General features: G+C 53.0%; 8 protein-coding genes across 8 annotated transcripts; 4 read left to right on the top strand and 4 right to left on the bottom strand.

The window, feature by feature from the left end:
- Window positions 1-1,117: 1,117 nt before the first annotated feature.
- On the top strand, window positions 1,118-2,961 carry BU25DRAFT_302662 (uncharacterized protein; the record flags this gene model as incomplete). Its single annotated transcript, XM_033702014.1, has 2 exons — window positions 1,118-2,008; window positions 2,065-2,961. Coding segments are annotated over 2 exons (1,788 nt in total), but the record flags the coding sequence as incomplete, so codon positions are not given.
- An 872-nt stretch (window positions 2,962-3,833) lies between these two features.
- On the bottom strand, window positions 3,834-5,149 carry BU25DRAFT_425312 (uncharacterized protein; the record flags this gene model as incomplete). The annotated part of the gene is made up of 3 exons (XM_033708342.1): window positions 3,834-4,067; window positions 4,132-4,136; window positions 4,180-5,149. 3 exons carry the CDS (start codon window positions 5,147-5,149, stop codon window positions 3,834-3,836), a joined length of 1,209 nt encoding a protein of 402 aa, XP_033557013.1.
- A 419-nt stretch (window positions 5,150-5,568) lies between these two features.
- Window positions 5,569-7,781, top strand: BU25DRAFT_434533 (uncharacterized protein; the record flags this gene model as incomplete). Its single annotated transcript, XM_033708865.1, has 2 exons — window positions 5,569-5,786; window positions 5,846-7,781. The coding sequence occupies 2 exons, from the start codon at window positions 5,569-5,571 to the stop codon at window positions 7,779-7,781; spliced, it is 2,154 nt and encodes a 717-aa protein (XP_033557012.1).
- A 199-nt stretch (window positions 7,782-7,980) lies between these two features.
- On the bottom strand, window positions 7,981-10,367 carry BU25DRAFT_434532 (Zip-domain-containing protein; the record flags this gene model as incomplete). The annotated part of the gene is made up of 5 exons (XM_033708864.1): window positions 7,981-8,992; window positions 9,043-9,174; window positions 9,224-9,325; window positions 9,381-9,472; window positions 10,308-10,367. The coding sequence occupies 5 exons, from the start codon at window positions 10,365-10,367 to the stop codon at window positions 7,981-7,983; spliced, it is 1,398 nt and encodes a 465-aa protein (XP_033557011.1).
- Window positions 10,368-10,958: 591 nt separating this feature from the next.
- Window positions 10,959-11,963, top strand: BU25DRAFT_295664 (zincin; the record flags this gene model as incomplete). The annotated part of the gene is made up of 2 exons (XM_033701898.1): window positions 10,959-11,364; window positions 11,419-11,963. Coding segments are annotated over 2 exons (951 nt in total), but the record flags the coding sequence as incomplete, so codon positions are not given.
- Window positions 11,964-12,837: 874 nt separating this feature from the next.
- On the top strand, window positions 12,838-13,930 carry BU25DRAFT_201174 (uncharacterized protein). Its single transcript, XM_033701105.1, has one exon. It carries the CDS (start codon window positions 13,026-13,028, stop codon window positions 13,821-13,823), a length of 798 nt encoding a protein of 265 aa, XP_033557009.1. The 5' UTR covers window positions 12,838-13,025; the 3' UTR covers window positions 13,824-13,930.
- On the bottom strand, window positions 13,843-14,570 carry BU25DRAFT_414814 (uncharacterized protein). The gene is made up of 2 exons (XM_033707387.1): window positions 14,403-14,570; window positions 13,843-14,298 (listed from the first exon to the last, which is right to left on the bottom strand). The coding sequence occupies exons 1-2, from the start codon at window positions 14,487-14,489 to the stop codon at window positions 13,957-13,959; spliced, it is 429 nt and encodes a 142-aa protein (XP_033557008.1). The 5' UTR covers window positions 14,490-14,570; the 3' UTR covers window positions 13,843-13,956.
- An 18-nt stretch (window positions 14,571-14,588) lies between these two features.
- On the bottom strand, window positions 14,589-16,105 carry BU25DRAFT_479674 (uncharacterized protein; the record flags this gene model as incomplete). The annotated part of the gene is made up of 3 exons (XM_033711035.1): window positions 14,589-15,202; window positions 15,238-15,934; window positions 16,098-16,105. The coding sequence occupies 3 exons, from the start codon at window positions 16,103-16,105 to the stop codon at window positions 15,062-15,064; spliced, it is 846 nt and encodes a 281-aa protein (XP_033557007.1). The 3' UTR covers window positions 14,589-15,061.
- Between the last annotated feature and the right edge of the window lie 951 nt (window positions 16,106-17,056).

The raw sequence follows: 17,056 nt of genomic DNA, 5'->3' as shown, positions 1-17,056 counted from the left end.
AAGAAGCACAAGAAGAAGAGCAAGCCTCTTGAGCTTCAGCATCACAAGGACTACCACGGTGGAGCCGAGTTTTACTCTCCTAGTAGAGTAGAGAAAGCACGTGCACGTGAGAGGGCAAAACAACAAGAGCAGAAGGCAGAAGAGCTCAAAAAAGCAGAGATGGCTGAACTGAGGCACGCCAATAAGCTGTACAAGGAGAAGATTGCACAGGAGAGGTGTGAGCAGAAGTTGAGGGAGAAGGAAGAGCGTGACCGGCTGAAGGCTGAGAAGGCTAAGGAAGTTGCCAAACGCAAGGCTGAAAAAGAGCATCAACAGAGGGAGCGCAACACCAAAAAACCTATACAATTGTCCCAAAGAGGCAAGCGCAAGGCCTCAGAGGTTGCAGCACCCAGGAAGAAGCAGAATCGTGGTAGTGCAGCTGCCCATAGTCATGCTGCTGCCGCGCCTTGCTCCCCATCCCCTCCGGCAAAATACAACAGCCGCGGCCGCCCAATCAGAGCGCCACAAAAGTTTGAGTGAGAAACTTGTTCATATAGGTCTATAGACTACTCCGCCAGAAAATCTCATGATAATAACCATTGTGTGTGGCTCTACAGCCTCAATTTTGGATTGACGATTTTGGTGTTTCGGCGCATTGCGCGAATCCGCGCATTGCGCGCACAGACACGGTAGTGGTTCTCTGACCCTGGTGGTATTTTGACAAAGTAGTGCAATCACAAGTGTTTTTTGGCAAGTGCCAGGTACAAAAAAGAAGCGCCTGGCTTCAATTTCTTCATCTCTGCAAGGGCGCTTCGTAGAGTCATTGTGGTGTTGAGTTATTGGGGGGTGGAAAGTAGGTGCGGAAGTTGGTGGGGTGGCTCGGCCGGTGAACCGGCTCGGCTGGTGACTTGGCACGGTAAGCTGCTGGACCTTTGTTCCGCCGATTAGCTCTCATGCATCTGTGAGCCTTCACTCCCATGTCTACCATCCGTCAATATGGGCTCCATCATAGATAAAGCTTCGTAGGAATCCTGTTCACCTCATCGGGTTTCACAGAATGGCTGTCATCAGCGCTACAGCTTCTTCGGAAGCATCATCGGGGCCGTCCTCTACGACCTCTACGCAACAGCAGTCACAGAAGGCATTCTCGTGTGTTCTATGTGCTCAACGGAAGGTGAAGTGCGACAAGAATCCTGGCGGTTGCAACAACTGTACCAAAGCACGTGTGCCATGCATTTACAAGGCACCCCCACCACCACGGAGGAGACGGAAGGGCGTCCGTGACGTGGATGTTACCACCAAGCTTCGAGTCTATGAAGCCGCTTTGCGGAAAGCTGGAATCGACCCAGAAAGCCTACTGAAACAACCATCATTGGCAGATAGCGATATCACTCATAGCCAGCCAGGGCCCAACGGGGAACCTACACCTCGACGACCGGGGCCAGCCGAGGATGAAACCGATTCGACTGAGATAGGTGTTCTAGTCACAGAGCATGGCAAGTCAAGGTACCTGGGGAACAGTATATGGACAAGTTTGAGAGGTGAGTTTCGCAATCTGAAAGAGATTCTCGATGAGACTTCGGACGAAGAGTCGTTCGATGGTCACATTGGCAGGGCGCCCGAAACCTTCTCTCTAGACGGTACGCAGCTACTATTCGGCAGCCCTATATCATCGACAGCACTTCGACCTCTTCACCCTCAACCCGTTGGAGCGTTCAAGCTGTGGCAGGCTTATCTGGACAATATCAATCCGCTGATCAAATTATTCCACGCACCAACGGTGCAGCAGCTGATAAGTGAGACAAATGGCAACCTGGACGAAGTGCCACAGAATGTGGAAGCGCTCCTATTCGCGATCTATTGCATTTCGGTTGAGTCTTTGAGCGACAAAGAGTGCATAGCCATCACCGGAGTTTCCAAGGAAGTGGCAAGGCAGCAGTTCAGATCTGGCGCTCAACATGCTTTGATCAACGCAAGCTTCCTGAAAACCTCGGACCTGATGATTCTGCAAGCGCTGACCCTCTTCATTGTGAGTAGACCCCCTCACCCTACTATATTCTGCGACGTGAAACTTAGCATAGCCAGGTGTCGCTTCAAAACATCGATGCTCGCATCATCTGGATGCTGTCTGGGGTCGCGCAGCGAATCGGACAACGCATCGGCCTACACCGCGACGGTGATATGCTAAAGCTACCCCCTTTCGAAGCCGAGGTACGCAGGCGCTTGTGGTGGCAGATCATCATGCTGGAAGGTTTCTCTCAGAAGCTCGCGGGCACAGGCACTGGGACAGATGCCTCTATTCTTATGGGTGACGTCAAAATGCCAGCCAACCTGAACGACAGCGACCTGTTTCCGGGCATGAAAGAACTGCCTAAAGAGTCTGACAGGGCTACTGAGATGATGTTCTTTCTCATTCGATGCCACGTTGGCGAGTTTTTCAAGCGCTTCGAGACCCCAAAAGCTCTGTTCGACGGAGTCTGGAACAAGCTGACGACAACTGCCGTTAGTGTGGGTATCAAGGAGAGAGCCATAGGGGAGCTCGAGCGCCTCTTCGAACAAAGGTTCCTGCGGCACTGCGACACCTCAATCACCTGGCACTTGATGTGCACTCACTTGGCGAAGGCTATCATCTTCATGATGCGCTTCATGGCTTACGGCGCCAACTACCAGGGCAAGACTGAGTCTCAAGCACAGAAAGATACCCTCTTCACTTTGTCTCTGCAAGTATGCTCGTCTCAGAACCTGGCTTACACCATGAAAGAGATGCAAGGCTTCATGTGGCACGTCAACATGCACTTCCAATGGAGAGCATTCGTCTACTTACTCTCTGAGCTTCGTTATCGGACCTCGGGACCGGAGGTCGAGCAAGCGTGGAGGGATGTTCAGCTTACATACGAGTTTCACCCAACTTTCGATAAAGAGCTGTCCAGAAGAGCATTGCCAATCGCCGTCAGCAACCTGACGCTCAAGGCATGGGAAGCCTATATAGCCGCCAATGGTATGCCACAGAGTGGCGAGCCTTACTTCATTCAGCTCATTCGCAGTCGCCAGCATCGCCCTAAAAAATCAAGCGCCCCAGCTGGGCAGCCAAGCGCTTCCACTACCAACTATATGCCGTCTCTCACGCCAAGACTCGTTCGACAGCCAATCGTCGATGAGGGTATGGGTGTTGATCACTTAGCGGCCATCGACTGGAACACAGCAGACCTCAACGCTAGTCTAGGCATGCCGGCCGTGTTGCCAGATCTGGCTCCGCTCGACTATCCAGGGGAGATGAACTGGTCAATTTGGAACAATTTGCTTATTGACTTCCAAACAAACGACACCAACATCTATCCGCCCGATATGTCATCTTTCAACTTTGGCTCATAATGTGCAAGCACTTTAGCAGCCTGACGGCGCTCAAACTCCTCTTATCTCAATCGCACCGTTTGAGTATTGCCTCTTTGCTTCTATAGCGCTGGATTTGTTTGGTCACTGCGCTTTTTTCAAGTACCGCTTTAACTTTGGAACAAAGGTGGCACTCTGGATCGTGCGCGACACTGCATCCATAACTACCAGAAATCTCTAGGGTCTCCCGAACGCACTCAACCCATCCAAAGATGGCAGAGGCATTGTGTAAGCAGCTCTTGTTTGATGTCGCAAGGTAAGTGTCTTTACATTATTCGCAGCTCCGCGTTGTCCCTCTAACTACAGTCAGCTTACGCGCCCTCAGCGATTTCTCCGCCCTGACCATTGAATGCGGCGATGATACGTACCTCGTGGACAAAGTCGTTCTCTGCCCTCGTTCCACTGTATTCGCTAAGGCAGTCAAATATCCTGACGTCGAAGCTGAGGACAGCAAGATCAGTCTTTCAGACAACGATCCTTCTATGGTCAGGCTCCTTGTCCAGTACCTCTATGAGGCCGAGTGCGACCCCACGCTCCCCAACTTGTCGATCAACGGCATACCCGCACAGACGGTGCCACAGTCCTGTGTATCTGAAACTGATGTTGATGTACCCTGCCGCTACCAGTGGGAGTGCCGCACCGTCAGTCCCCACCATCGCTGCGATGAACACTGCAGCTAAGCTAGTGACATATTCACACTGAAAATGCAGGTACCAGACGCGTCTGTGGCGCGTGGAAGTTCACAACAGGCGCGCAACATACTTGTGCTGGAGATTGTATACAATGATTATGTTTGTGGATGTTTCTAACCCTTGATCGTTCCCTTCATGCTCTGCTTCCCGTAGCTATCCCAGATGTCTGCATTCCATTCGCCGCTCCCACTGCTTTGCCCACTTGCACCACCCTGTCCAAGCAGTATCCGGTAGGGCTCCCCCATGTACAACGGCGACATTGCACGATATGCGATCGACTTCGGTGCTGCCTCCGAGTTTCCGCCCTTTGCTGTGTCTCTCCAGAAATCGAGGATGTTGATCAGATTGAGGGGGCCATGCACCACGCAGTTCCTGTGCCCTTCAACTTGCCTGCACCACTCTGGCGAGAAATGGATCTTGTGTCCGTTAAAAGTCAACGCTGAGAACCTGAACAAAGTCACATCTGATTGACAGAAGTCTCTCGTGTGCTCTCCTGACGGCATGGACTTTTCTCCCGGCTTTGGTGGGGGCGTCAATGGGATTTCTGGCGTGACCTCCTTCTGGAATATCCAGTTCCTCTTGTCTACGAGTGCGATGCCTTGGTCGTTCTCAAAGGTCTTCTTCACGCCAACGACCAGCATTTCTCCGCCGTTCTTGAGCTTCTTTGGTTCTGCAGACAGTAGTTTGGTGGTTTCGCGTACCTCCTGACCCACTCTCAGCAACGCATTGGGGTCTTGCGCCCATGTTAATTCACCACCAGCCCACATGCGTCGTGTGTATGGCGCGAGGGGGTTGACGGTGCGGTCTGTGCCATCGAGGCCAAGTTCAGATTCGATGATGCTCGGCGTGAAGTAGACGAGATGGTATCCAGGAGGAACAGGGGTACCCTCCGGCGGTGGGTTGTTTGACGATGGTGTGCGGTCCAGTGTAATGCTCAGCAATTGAAGTTGATTCGCGTCGAGGACCTGCTTCCTGATCGAAACTGGCTTTCCATTGCCAAATCGCTCGAAGATCTCTGCGCTTGCTTCTGCGCCAGAAGCTCGCCGGCATGTGGTGGTTGTGAAGAGACGGCGTGCCACATAAGCCATGTTGAAATTGACACTTGTGAGCTGTACAAGTGAGGAACCGCAAGCCTGTGTGGGTTGTTGCAATCGAGCTTGGCATTCAAGTCGTGTCTGTAACGCGCTGGAATCAGCATAGCCGACTCGATAACGTCATCCGTTTACACATCGCACTCGAAAGAAGGCGCGCAGGGATCTGTCACTACCAAGCAATACATCTAGTATCAAATTTCTAGAAGTTTGCCAGGCCTTGAAGCTGCTTATATGCGCATATCGTGATGTGCACGCTATACGCAAAACATGTGCGGATGGTGATGTCTTCCGTCCAGCCTCCGCATTTGGCCTGCCCGCCAGCAGAGGCTGCACTGTGCCGAGCCGCTAAGTCGCACCCAAGTTAAACGGCTACTTCCTCCTCCCTCCGGCAACTCAGCATCTCCAAGGCCAGCATGATGGATTACGGCGACGAACGACCGCGGAAGCGCGCAAAATTGGCGTGTACGAATTGCAACGCGCGACGAGTCAAATGCGATGTCACGGATCGCCAGCCATGTCGCAACTGCGAAGTGGCACAGGCTGTGTGCGAAATGCGCGAGTCAAAGCGCGGCAAACATCCTCGAAAGCCCAAGGTGGAGAATGACAAGCGCAACAGCATTGTCGCAGTGGAGTACGTATTGGGATCATTGAGTTGACATGTCGAATGTGACATTGCACTGACCCTTGTAGCACTGCGAAGGTTCACATGACCCCTGAGCGGCATGAAGATGACATTGCTGCATCACACGTGCTTGCATCTCTATCAACAAAGTTTCACAGCCCTGCGGAAAATCAGGCTGCGAATAACAACATCGACTTCCAATTCGCTAAACCTCGTAGGTGTGCAGACTTGCAGGCGGGACTTTCACAGACCGAAACAACTCGACCAGAAGACGATGCAGCGGTCTTCTTAGGCGAGTCCAGTTCACTCAGATACGTGAGTGAGGAGGAAGTCCCAGTTTTAGCGCTTCATCGCCCTCGACTGCGCCATTCTGTACCTAATGCCGTGAAGGCAGAAGCGTTTGTCCCCGAGTGGGAGGCAGAGAGACGCCGTAAACGAATGGAAGCGCTCCAAGCCGAAGGTGCTTTTTCTTTTCCTCCAAGCAATGTTTGCATTGCCCTCTTGGAGGCCTACTTCCAATGGTTTCACCCACATTTCGCTGTCGTTGACGAAGCAGACCTTTGGGAATCGCACCGCCAAGGGACTATCTCACCTCTCTTATTGCAAGCTATGCTATTCATCGGTGTCATTCACTGCGAGGAGCTGACGCTACGCAATTTGGGATGGGGAAACCGTCATCGAGCAAGATATATTTTCTACATTCGCGCCAAGGATATCTACGATGCATCCTATGAGACCAACAAGCTAATTGTCCTCCAAGCTGTGTTTTTGATGAGTTTCTGGCGTGCCGGTGCGCTCCTAGAGAAAGACGCTCGTCATTGGCTTTCAGTTGCCATCAGTCTAGCCCAGACCAAAGCACTGCATCGTTCCACGGGAGAGTCAGACGAGAAACTTGCAAGGCTCAAACGGCGGTTATGGTGGGCCATATATGTCCGTGAGCGTCAATGCGGCTCCGCTCTTGGCCTCCCCAGCCGCATCCGCGACGAAGACTGCGATGTTGAGCCTCTGACCATCTTGGACTTTGAGTGGGCCTACTTGCCAACATATTCTCCGATCGATGCTGAACGGTATAAGGATTATGGTGTAGGTATGGTGCAGCTTGCCGTGTTTCTTGGCAGGATCGTTGATACCGGTTACCTTCCCAATCGCACACTTAAGCCTGACGACCGCGCAACTATCAGGGACGAGCTCTACAAATGGAAGCATGAGCTTCCCCTGGTCATGCAGGTCTCAGTCGACACAGGCGATGATCCGAGTTTCCAGGCTAGCATGCTGCATCTTGCCTACAATAATTTGCTCATGCTACTCTACCGGTCGAACCTTATCAACGAGGAAGACGGGAGCACCGATATCGAAGGCAATATAGCGCTGCAAGCCGCTGCTCGTAACTCCCGTATCGTGGAGGATATGCTACCCCGAGCGAACATCGGTCATGCGCAGATACATGTCATCACAAATCTGTTCAACACGCTTTGCATACATGTTGCACACCTCAGACGATCCACAGGCATCAACCGAACGTTGGCTGAGCACCGAGCAAAGCTCTGTCTACTAGGCCTACAGGAGCTGCAAAAGACCTGGGAAGTGACCAACTGGGTCCTTCAACTCTTCTTCCAGTATCTCGATCGATCCACCGTTGCGCGTCTCGCGATGGAAGCCGACGATATCGGCATCTCTAGCGTAGTAGCACCGAGCGGACACGCAACACGCGCCTCAACACCCCTCACGCAGCATGGCAACAAAGTGGATGCCGACGATGTCAACGCAATGCTCACGATGCAGCAAATGAGCAATCATCAACCAGAGACAGGCATGACGCCATGGTCGTGGACTACCGATGAAGCAAACCAGTACCTTTTCTCGCAAATTGAGAACGACTTTGCCTTCGGCGAGGGCGGCATGCTGCAGCGGAGCCCAAACGACCTTTTGAACAACGTTCTGACGCCGAATTTTGGTTTCAGTGACCTCAATCCTCACGGGAATGGGGTCCCACATGGGCCCTGAATGATCACGAGTCGCTGAACCAATGTACTAATAGGCGGCAAAAATCACTCAAACGTTGGCAAGATTCTGATGCAGTAGAACAACTCGCACTAGGATTGCTTGTAGTAGTCTAATCTAATAATTGCTAATCCAATCAGGGGCCAGCGTCAAAAGCCACTCATCATCCTGGGTATCGTTCATTTCATGTCGGTTCCATCGTCTAAGCCCACTTGCCAAGCACGCTCATCAACACCATACCACAGACCAATGCGAACATGGCTGCCGCTGACCTGATCAAACTGGCATTGAACAAGCGCCCGTGCATCCAGTCTCTCGCCAACATCTCGACAATACCAACCCACGCCAGGATACCCGCTGAAAGCGCATCAAGAGTTCCGATGGCGACGATGGTGGAAGGGTCGTTTCCATTGAACGAGTTCAAGACGCCGATACCGATAGCCATACCGATTGGAGTGATGAGGGCGAAGGTTCCACCCATGATGCACTTCTGCAGAGTCGATGCGGCAGCCTTGGGTAGCTCGGCGATACACGTTCCTAATGCGATACCCTCGAACATCTGGTGGAAGAGTATGACGACGAAGAGTGTGATGAAGAAAGAGTCGCCGGCGACTACAAGGGTGATGCCGATAAGGATAGAGTGGAAGATAATACCAGCCTCGAGGTTCATGACATTGATCTTCTCCTCCATAGGAGTGGCGTTGTGAATGGCTCCGTGGGCATGAGGAAGGCTGTGGCTGCGGTTGAACTCGTTCTCCGGTGTGCTGGACGCGGATACCGCCTTATCACTGCCGTCAGTAGGAGTGCCGCGAATCTCGCTGTCGGTCGCAGCGTGCTTCTTCTGGCGCCACTGAACGAAACGAGCACCAAGGTAGTCCGCCAAGAACGACAGGAAGAGACCAGCAAGGAAGACAGCGGCGGTAGTTCCCTCGTACTGGAGCTCACCCAGGCATTCGTTGCCGAACATAAGATCGGCGTGCGTAAAAAGATGGACGAAGGCAGTCGACAGAACGATACCGGTACCGAACTGCTTCAGGACAACGAATATCATGTTCGTCTGGGAGATGATGTTAAAGCGGGTCGTCAGAATAGGCAAGAAGACACCGAACGCGCTGGTAGCGAGGATGACAAAGAGAAGACCAATACGTAAGGGGATGTTGTAGTCACGGGGCGTCGCGTCGCAAGATACCTCCTCGCTGCCGCCTACGCAGTGTCTGGATGAGGTCAGCAGGTGATCGCCAAATGGTCGTCTCGTTGAACTTACTCAACACCGGCATGGAAGTGGCAGTGCTCTCGAGATCCAGCGGGCTCCTCAGCAGTCTCGCCAGAGTGAGTAGTCTCCTCGGTAGACTCCATGATGACCTCGACATCCTCGCCTGTATCGTCAACGCAGTATCTGGTTCGTGGTTAGCAATGTGTTGCAGATACAATACGGTTCTAGTTACGTGTCACTGCCGTGCTTGTGGCAGTCTGTGTATTGTGCCTGGAACTCCTCTGTCGCAGTAGGCCCGGAGATCTGGTACTCCTCGGTACCGACCATGCACCAGCTGTTATAGGTTAGCGCCATACCCCATCAGTGAGAGAGTACGGCGTTGGACCTACTTGGTAGTTCCGTGAGGGTGGCAGTCTGACACAGCTGTGATTGTCGGGGTCGCAGAAGCAGGCTGTGTAATGGTCGCCGTCACAGTCACAGTCTGAGCAGCAGCAAAGGCCGCAAGTGCCAGTACAGCAGCGAGACGTGCAGCAGGGGCCATGTTGGAGTGTCGTAGAGTACGATTGGCGCGCTGGACGGGTGAAATGCTATCAGACTCGAGCCGCGCCAACGCAACCTTATTATATCGACCTGGAAAGTCTGCAGACGGTTCTGCGGCACGATTATACGGCTTAGAAGTACCGTGTTGGAGCGGCAAAGTATGCGGATTTGAAGAATCTTCCAACCGCCGTCCGAGTTGAGCGTTCTTGGCGTGGGTGGATGTTTGAGCACCGTGATGGAGAGAGCCAAGGCCGCCAAGTACGGCGGAGTCCACTTTCTTGTCAAGATCAAGAGTTCGATGATGGTCTCAGATTGAAGGCTACAAGCACGAAGAAGTAGATGGAGATGCGTTGTTTATCTGCAGAGGGGTCAAGACGCACCGAACCATGGTAGACATACGCCTACCAAAGGACCCTGAGACTATCGCAACATGTGAGATCGACACCCAAGACAGGACGTTAGCAGCAACAACGCACCTCGCTCTTTCTACCGACCAGCGATCATAGTTGAAGGAGCGAGTCCGTAGGTTTCCGGGATGGGTCTTGGCTTGGTTTGGCTTGGCGGGTGAACGTTGGGTAACATACGACTGTGGGGTGGCTGAGTAGGCTCGGACTACTCCGTTACACGTCACATTTGAGAAGTTCTGGTATATACTGTCTTGTGAAGATACCGTTCTGTATATACAGCTGCTTTACTCGCAGAGCAGCTCAGCGCTCTTGACATATGGACAATATGCGGTACGTAGACACTGACAGTGTTGTCGCAATGCAGCCCACAAGCATGTCCACAGCACAGTGTCTTGAGATTATCAGCTTCAGAAATGTTCTGCTGACCATCATGACACGTTGTGTGAAAGTATGCTGCACAAACTTGCAGCTCCATGCAGTCAAGCCTTTGGCTTTTCCGAACGCAGTTACTCCTACCGACGCTTTGTCTCTTGGAGGCGTGAAAATCTTGTCATTGGTAGACCATCAAGGTGCTTGGTGTACTTGAACGGGCACCGCAGAGGAGGAATTTCGTAGGCCAGGCACTCCAGGCCCGCAGCAATGGCTCAACTATGCGAAAACCCACGCGAAACGTGCCGCGAGCCAAGAGAATAAATCGCTGCCGTGCTTTCTTAGTTCGAAAATGTGACCTCACAGGTGGTGATGGACCTACGAATGAAGCATTCAGGCGTATACCGTGGGGTCTCGGCGTTGAGAGAAGCAGGGCGACTTCGGTCGAAGGGTACCGAGAAGGACTTGAGCGTTGTTTATCAGGCTCAAGCGCCATGGACTTGGGTTGTATAAAGAGGTGTCACGCCGTCTGCAAGATTCCCCATCCAGACATCCGGAACAGATTTGCTGAACACCAGTTCGCATCTTTACTACACTCAAGGTTTCAACTTGCCAATCACTGATACCTTAATTGGACCATCACCATCCCCAATGGCTCGCTTCACATCTCTTGTGCTCCTTGGAGCTGCGGCTGTCTCTGCCTCTCCTCTTGCTGCTCGCCAGGCTACCACCGTCACCGTCACTGCAACCGCTGAAGCGGCTCCCACTTCCACTGCTTGGGACGCCGGTGCCGTTCATCAATATCCCATCCACGCTTCCTGTAACGCTACTCAGCACCAGTACATCAGGAACGGTCTCGAGGAGACTCTCACCATCTGCCGTCAGGCCCGCGACCACATCCTCCGCTGGGGTAACTCTTCGGAGATCTACCGGAAGTACTTTGGCAACGCTCCCACGGGCGAGCCTATCGGCTGGTTCACCAAGATCGTCGATGGTGACAAGGCTGATGTCCTCTTCCGCTGCGACGACCCTGATAGCAACTGCCGTACTCAGAAGAGTAAGTTTACTGCAGGACTGTCTCTCTTCATCAAAATCTAACAACCAGCTACAGACTGGGCAGGCCACTGGCGCGGCTCCAACGCAAGCTCTGAGACCGTGGTCTGCGACCGCTCCTACGAGCTCCGCCGTCCTCTGGAGGGCATGTGCATGTTCGGCTATGACGTTGCCAACGGTGCTACCAACTTCTACTGGGCATCTGACCTCCTGCACCGTCTCCTCCATATCCCCAAGGTCGGCGAGGGCATCGTCGAGCACTACGGCGGCGCAGACGAGTACCCCGGTGTCCTCACCCTCGCTGAGTCCAGCCCTGAGGAGGCCGTCCGCAACTCCGATACCCTCCAGTACTTTGCTCTTGAGGTTTACGCACACGACATTGCTGTCCCTGGTGTTGGATGCCCTGGCCATTACCGCGAGGTGTCCTCCGCTGCTCACGCCGCACCTACTTCCTCCGCCAGCGCCGCTGCCAGCTCTGTCGCCGCTTCTGCCACTGCCGTTGCCAGCTCTGCTTCCCGCGCTGCTTCCTCTGCTGCTGCTAGCGCTACTGCCGCTGCTACTTCTGCGGCCGCTCAGGCTTGCACGCCTCACGACGACCACTGGCACTGCCCTCCTGGCGTCCCTGAGCCCACCTCTCCTCCTTCCTAAGCGAATTGAGTGGTTCTGAATATGAGTCGGAGGTGTGAACGCTTGATGACGTTTTATGAAAATGATATGCGGTGGCCTCTATGCCCAAGGAAATAGATCAATCGATAGACTGTGATGATATAATATGGCCATTCAAACGAAGCCCAAAGAGGGTCCTGGAATTCGTGAAATCATACAACGACGTGTTCCGCGCAACTAATGGTGGAATATGTACGCAGATCAGCTCCTTTTTGTGATATCTCTGCATTCGACCATCTGAGAGCTGTGATGCCGAGTCCTCAGAAAGTTACATCCACATCTCACTTGAATCTACAACCTACATACGTATAAGTCCCACAAAGACACTTGCGAACTGCTCAGAGGCTGAACCTTGATGCCCACCCCACCTGATAGACGCGTCTGTAGTGCCGAACGATCGCGCCTTTCAGCGGGGTAGCTCTACCTTGACGGCGCCAGCCCTCTTGACCAAGTAGGGCTGTCCAATCACAAGGCGTCACATCGTCGATGTTTGTCAGATACGGTACCTTCCAGCGGCGGTCAAAGGAGACGTCATGAGGTTGTGCGGTCCGCTGGTCGTGGACCAAGGGTCTCGACGTGACATTACCGAAGCACGCGATGTGGGGGAAGGGACCGATCGACATGTAACCGAGAGCGTCACGGACAGGTCCGGCAAGGCGACATCAACATCATCACTAAACATCAAACATGTAGACTTGCAGCTCGGAGTGTACCGTTCATTTCGTCGTGGTAGTGAGATGTGAGCATATTCTCGCTATTGCCGATCAAGTAGGTGAGATAGATGCTGCGAAACCAAGGAAGGTGGTCTCGGAGACTTTGTGTGCCAATGGGAGCATTGCTGACCTGCGAGGTACCACCAATCCATCTCTTAACGATGTGCTACGAACATGGCGGTACTCAGATTTATGTAAAGTATCCGGGAAGAACTGTCCGTAAAATGGACACAAGGGTTTGGGATCCCATATAAATGTCGGCTCAAAGCATGTGCAATGATATAACATGTCGTCACAACGGAAGAACGATTACTGCACTATGAGTGCTGCAACTACAACGGCCAAATCAACCCTCTGGATATGGCCCTCCGGCCTCTTTCCCCGGCGCCTCATCTACTACTTCCGCGCCAAACACGTCACCCTCAGCACCCTCTCATCGCACAACATCCACCTCATCCCCGTCTCGCTCACCACCTCGCCTCCGGCTCTCGGGTCCAGACCAGGCCATGAAGCTCGCCCAGCGGACTCCTCTCTCCCAATCATGCGCATTGAACATGCAGATGGGCGCACGGTGTGGATCCGCGAGAGCGTTTCTATACTCGAGTATTTTGAGGAGTTGTTTCCTGTGTCCGATGGATGGGAAGACCTCAGAGGTGAGACAGCAGAACCGCGAGCGCGGACGAGGGACGTTCTAAGTCTGCTCAACGACGCAATGCACTGGGGTTTCATATCGCTTATCCACTCGGATCCCAGAACAACATTCTGGTCTGGCCTGAGCGAATGGGAGATGAGTCCCAGCACCGCTGCGCATGCGCATAAAAAACAGCGATTTTACCTGGAGAGGCTGGACCGGTGGTTGGAAGTGGATGGAGGGCAGGAGATGGAGGTTGCGACGCTGGCGGGCTTGGTGTTGTTGGCGAATGTGGAGTATCCTGAGATGATGTATGGGACGGATTGGGTCGGCGGACATGATGTGTTGAGGGCGTGGGTCGAGGCGATGAAGGGGGAGGAGTGGTATGTGGGAAACGAGGAATTGAAGGGTGTTGAGAGAGGAGAGGGGTGGGAGACGTTGCTGGGAGACTGAAACAGAGGACGAAGTTTAATGGAACCATATATTCATGTACTTGTTATAGAGCAAGTTGTGACACATCCAAGCCTTCAACGCCAAAAAACCACCACAGTGTCCAGAGTCGCATCGCATCCCCTCACTCGTCTGTCTAGTGACCCTGGCCGCTAACAGGGCACACAGCGTCCTTCGCCGCGCCCTCAACGCTAGGGTGTGTAACAACATTGTTCTTATGATGACCAACCGTCGCCCTGGTGACTGGGCAGACATCCTCGGGCCCCGCCTTCAGCACATCAGGGTGATCGGGCGGGAGCACGGTGGTAGCGGTGCCGACAACGGGGCAAACAGCATCGTCGAGCTCCTGAGCCTTGGGCTCCTTGACGGCGGACTTGAGGGCGGGGCACGAGGTGGCTTCGGTCGAGTTGAGCCCAGGGATGTTGGGGTGCTTGTCGAGGTTGTGGTGGTGGTCGGTGGTTGCGCCTACAACTGGGCACTGGGGGTTGTTAGCATGCAGCTTTGGTTGATTGGTTTAACGTCCTATGTAAAGTCACGTGTGATGTAGCATGCAGCTTTGTTCTGGTAGGAGAAGAGACATACTGTCTGGCCATCGACGTTCAAGTCGACCTCCGGGTGGTTGGGCGGGAGTACGCTGTTGGTGGTTCCGATAACTGGGCAGGTGGCCATGGTGTGTAATGTTCTGCGGTGTAGAAACTGTGTGTGTCTATGTTGGTGAGCGGTGAGCAGTGAAGGGTCTGCAGCAGGAAGTGGAGTGAGCCCTTCTTGACGGATCCGTCCCAAGCTACCCACTTCCCCAGGTTTTGCCGGGTCCTATGGTTGTTTAGCAACGAGTGGCGTGACGTATGGCTGAGCCTTGCTTGAGGCAGCAGCAGCAGGTTGCTTTGCTCCACAAACACTGATCACACGCATGTTGTTTATTAGTGCGGTAACCATTCACTGTGGTGCATCATTTGCGACACTTCAGCAACGTCTTGTCATGGAGCAAACATGTTTATGTTGTTGTTGCGGTGCTTTGCAGCCTTGCGCAGGATGCACCTGCATGAAGCTGCGACGGATGCGGTGAACGAAGCGGGCGCTAGTGCGGGGCATAATCAGCTTCGACTGTACATTGATTGGCTCGACATCAACGCTTATCAATCGCACTTTTATTGGCTACAGGAGGTACTTGATCCTTTGTGTCTTGCAAAAGACCGTGAGGCTGCAATTATCTCCTTCAATGTCATGTCGATGAATCTCCTCTACAGCACCCGAAAGATGGGATATTCATCACCCACCTCCAGCGGGAGGTGGTTGTAGTATGCCGAACTCGCCTCATCCAGGCCGCGGATGTTGGCGTTGACGTTGACGTTGAGGCCTTTGTTTGCGGAGACTAGGAGGTCCTGAGAGCGCATGTATCGCTGTGCGACTCCCTCACTCCGGCGTACTGGTAATCATCAACAAAGATGTGCGGATCGAAATCGGATTGCAGCTGCCTAATCTTGCGTGTCTGCTCGCGCACCAGAATTGCGTGGTCTCGATTAGGATCGTAATTAGATGCGAGCTGACTTTGCAGATACTTGACCCCATGCACGTTGCAGCGCAGAAGGATCAGCAAGTTGAGTTTCTCAAGGACCTTGGAAGTCCACTTGGAATCAGCAACGAGCCTTCCCAGTGATGCGAGAACACCCTCGTTGCCGGCTGGCTCATTCCCGTGCTGGCCTCCCCTGGATGCAGATGCGCAGCTTCCTGTCGTTGTGTTAACCGTTTGGCAACGTGACGTACGGAATGCTGCGGGCCTCCCCGGGTTTGAGCTCTTCGTGGTAGGTAACCCATCACCGTGCAGTTCGATAGGTCTGTGATGATGTTGTCTGGTTTGGTCAGTGAAATTCACGCGTACAGGAGGCCTTCTCTCACCGAGGGTGTATTGTGGAGTTGGCCCAGAAGTTCCTTTCGCAAAGTTTACCGGGATACCTCCAGGGTTGATGAAGGTTGGAGACGATAGATCGATGCCTTCAACATCTGGAAAGTTAGCCGCAACCTGAGGAGCGTCGACTACTGCAGGGTTCTGGTTGTTTGCATAGCTATCGGTCATGGCAAGCTTTGCGCTGAACATCAGTACGCTCTCAGCAGGCCTTCCAGTTCAGAGAGTCATCTTGATTGCTAATGTCAATAGTCGCTAGAATCGATGGTGATTGCATGTTTATATGTCACGGTTCAGGGTGCTCTTGCCTTTCAAACCTCACCTGCCATGAGAGTGACTGCCACATCACACTAGAGTTGTTTACAGCTACTCACATATACATACTGTCCGTAGCTTCACCCAATACAACCTCAGTTCAATCCTGCATTTCTTCCCACATGCGTACGGATCATCCACGCCTCCTGACAGTGTGTTACGATCCTACGTCCCACGATAGGACGACAAGCAATAAGTAACCGCCAACCAAACACGGAGGCCTGGGGGAAGGTGCAGCAAGGCAAGGCCGCCCGGCCGGCGCCTAGGGGATTGCTCTCAGCCGAGCTGACACACGTGACGGAGCTCGTCAATGAGCAATGTCACGTGAGTGCTCGTCAACGAGCATGACGTGATGCTTGTCAACGAACATGGTACGATGCTCGTTGACGAACCGCAATCCATCCGGATTGGCCAGGACCGACTCTGCTCGTCAACGAGCAGATCTGGTGGACTGTATATATATGTGTAGGAACACAACCCTTATGGTTCGTGTTCAACCTCGTCAATTGAGTTTGTCATTGGATCTCAACCAACCTTCGAGCTAGACAGATTGCCTGTACTACTCATTGTTACCCCAAGCCGTTGTTAGGGGTTTCACCCAGGCGACTTACCCCTACTGTTCCAGAACCAGAGTTCATCCTCGAGAACCAATTGAATAGTACTTATGAGCTTTGCTTAAAGTACAACTTCAACACAGTGATGAGCCCGGCTGCATCCTAGGATTGTTCTCAATTGTCACTACATCCACCACAACGCACCTGTTACAGCGTTTATCCACAACGCAACTGTCACCGCATCCACCACATTGCGACTGTCACCGTGTCCACCACAACGCACCTATTACCACATCCACCACAATGCACCTGTTACCACGTTCACTCACTATGCACACTGCCTGTCACGAAGATGCTATGAGTAGGCCCTTTAGGACTCGCTAGGAGTCTAAATCAATTACTATATACGGTATCTAAGTAGGTACAAGATTGATTGATTGATTGATTGATTGATTGGTTTAACG

The sequence above is a fragment of the Macroventuria anomochaeta genome (genome assembly GCF_010093625.1).
Source record: "Macroventuria anomochaeta strain CBS 525.71 unplaced genomic scaffold BU25scaffold_41, whole genome shotgun sequence".
NCBI classification, from domain to species: domain Eukaryota; kingdom Fungi; phylum Ascomycota; class Dothideomycetes; order Pleosporales; family Didymellaceae; genus Macroventuria; species Macroventuria anomochaeta.
The sequence above is the reverse complement of the archived record's forward strand: the minus strand, read 5'-3'. Positions and strand labels throughout refer to the sequence as shown.

Bases quoted from the DNA above. Each gene is read 5' to 3' on its own strand.
- BU25DRAFT_414814 (XM_033707387.1), bottom strand. From the start codon at position 14,489: ATGGCCACCTGCCCAGTTATCGGAACCACCAACAGCGTACTCCCGCCC. The intron at 14,299-14,402 runs GTATGTCTCTTC...AACAACCCCCAG, and splicing joins TGAACGTCGATGGCCAGACA to TGCCCAGTTGTAGGCGCAAC.
- BU25DRAFT_201174 (XM_033701105.1), top strand. From the start codon at position 13,026: ATGTCGTCACAACGGAAGAACGATTACTGCACTATGAGTGCTGCAACT.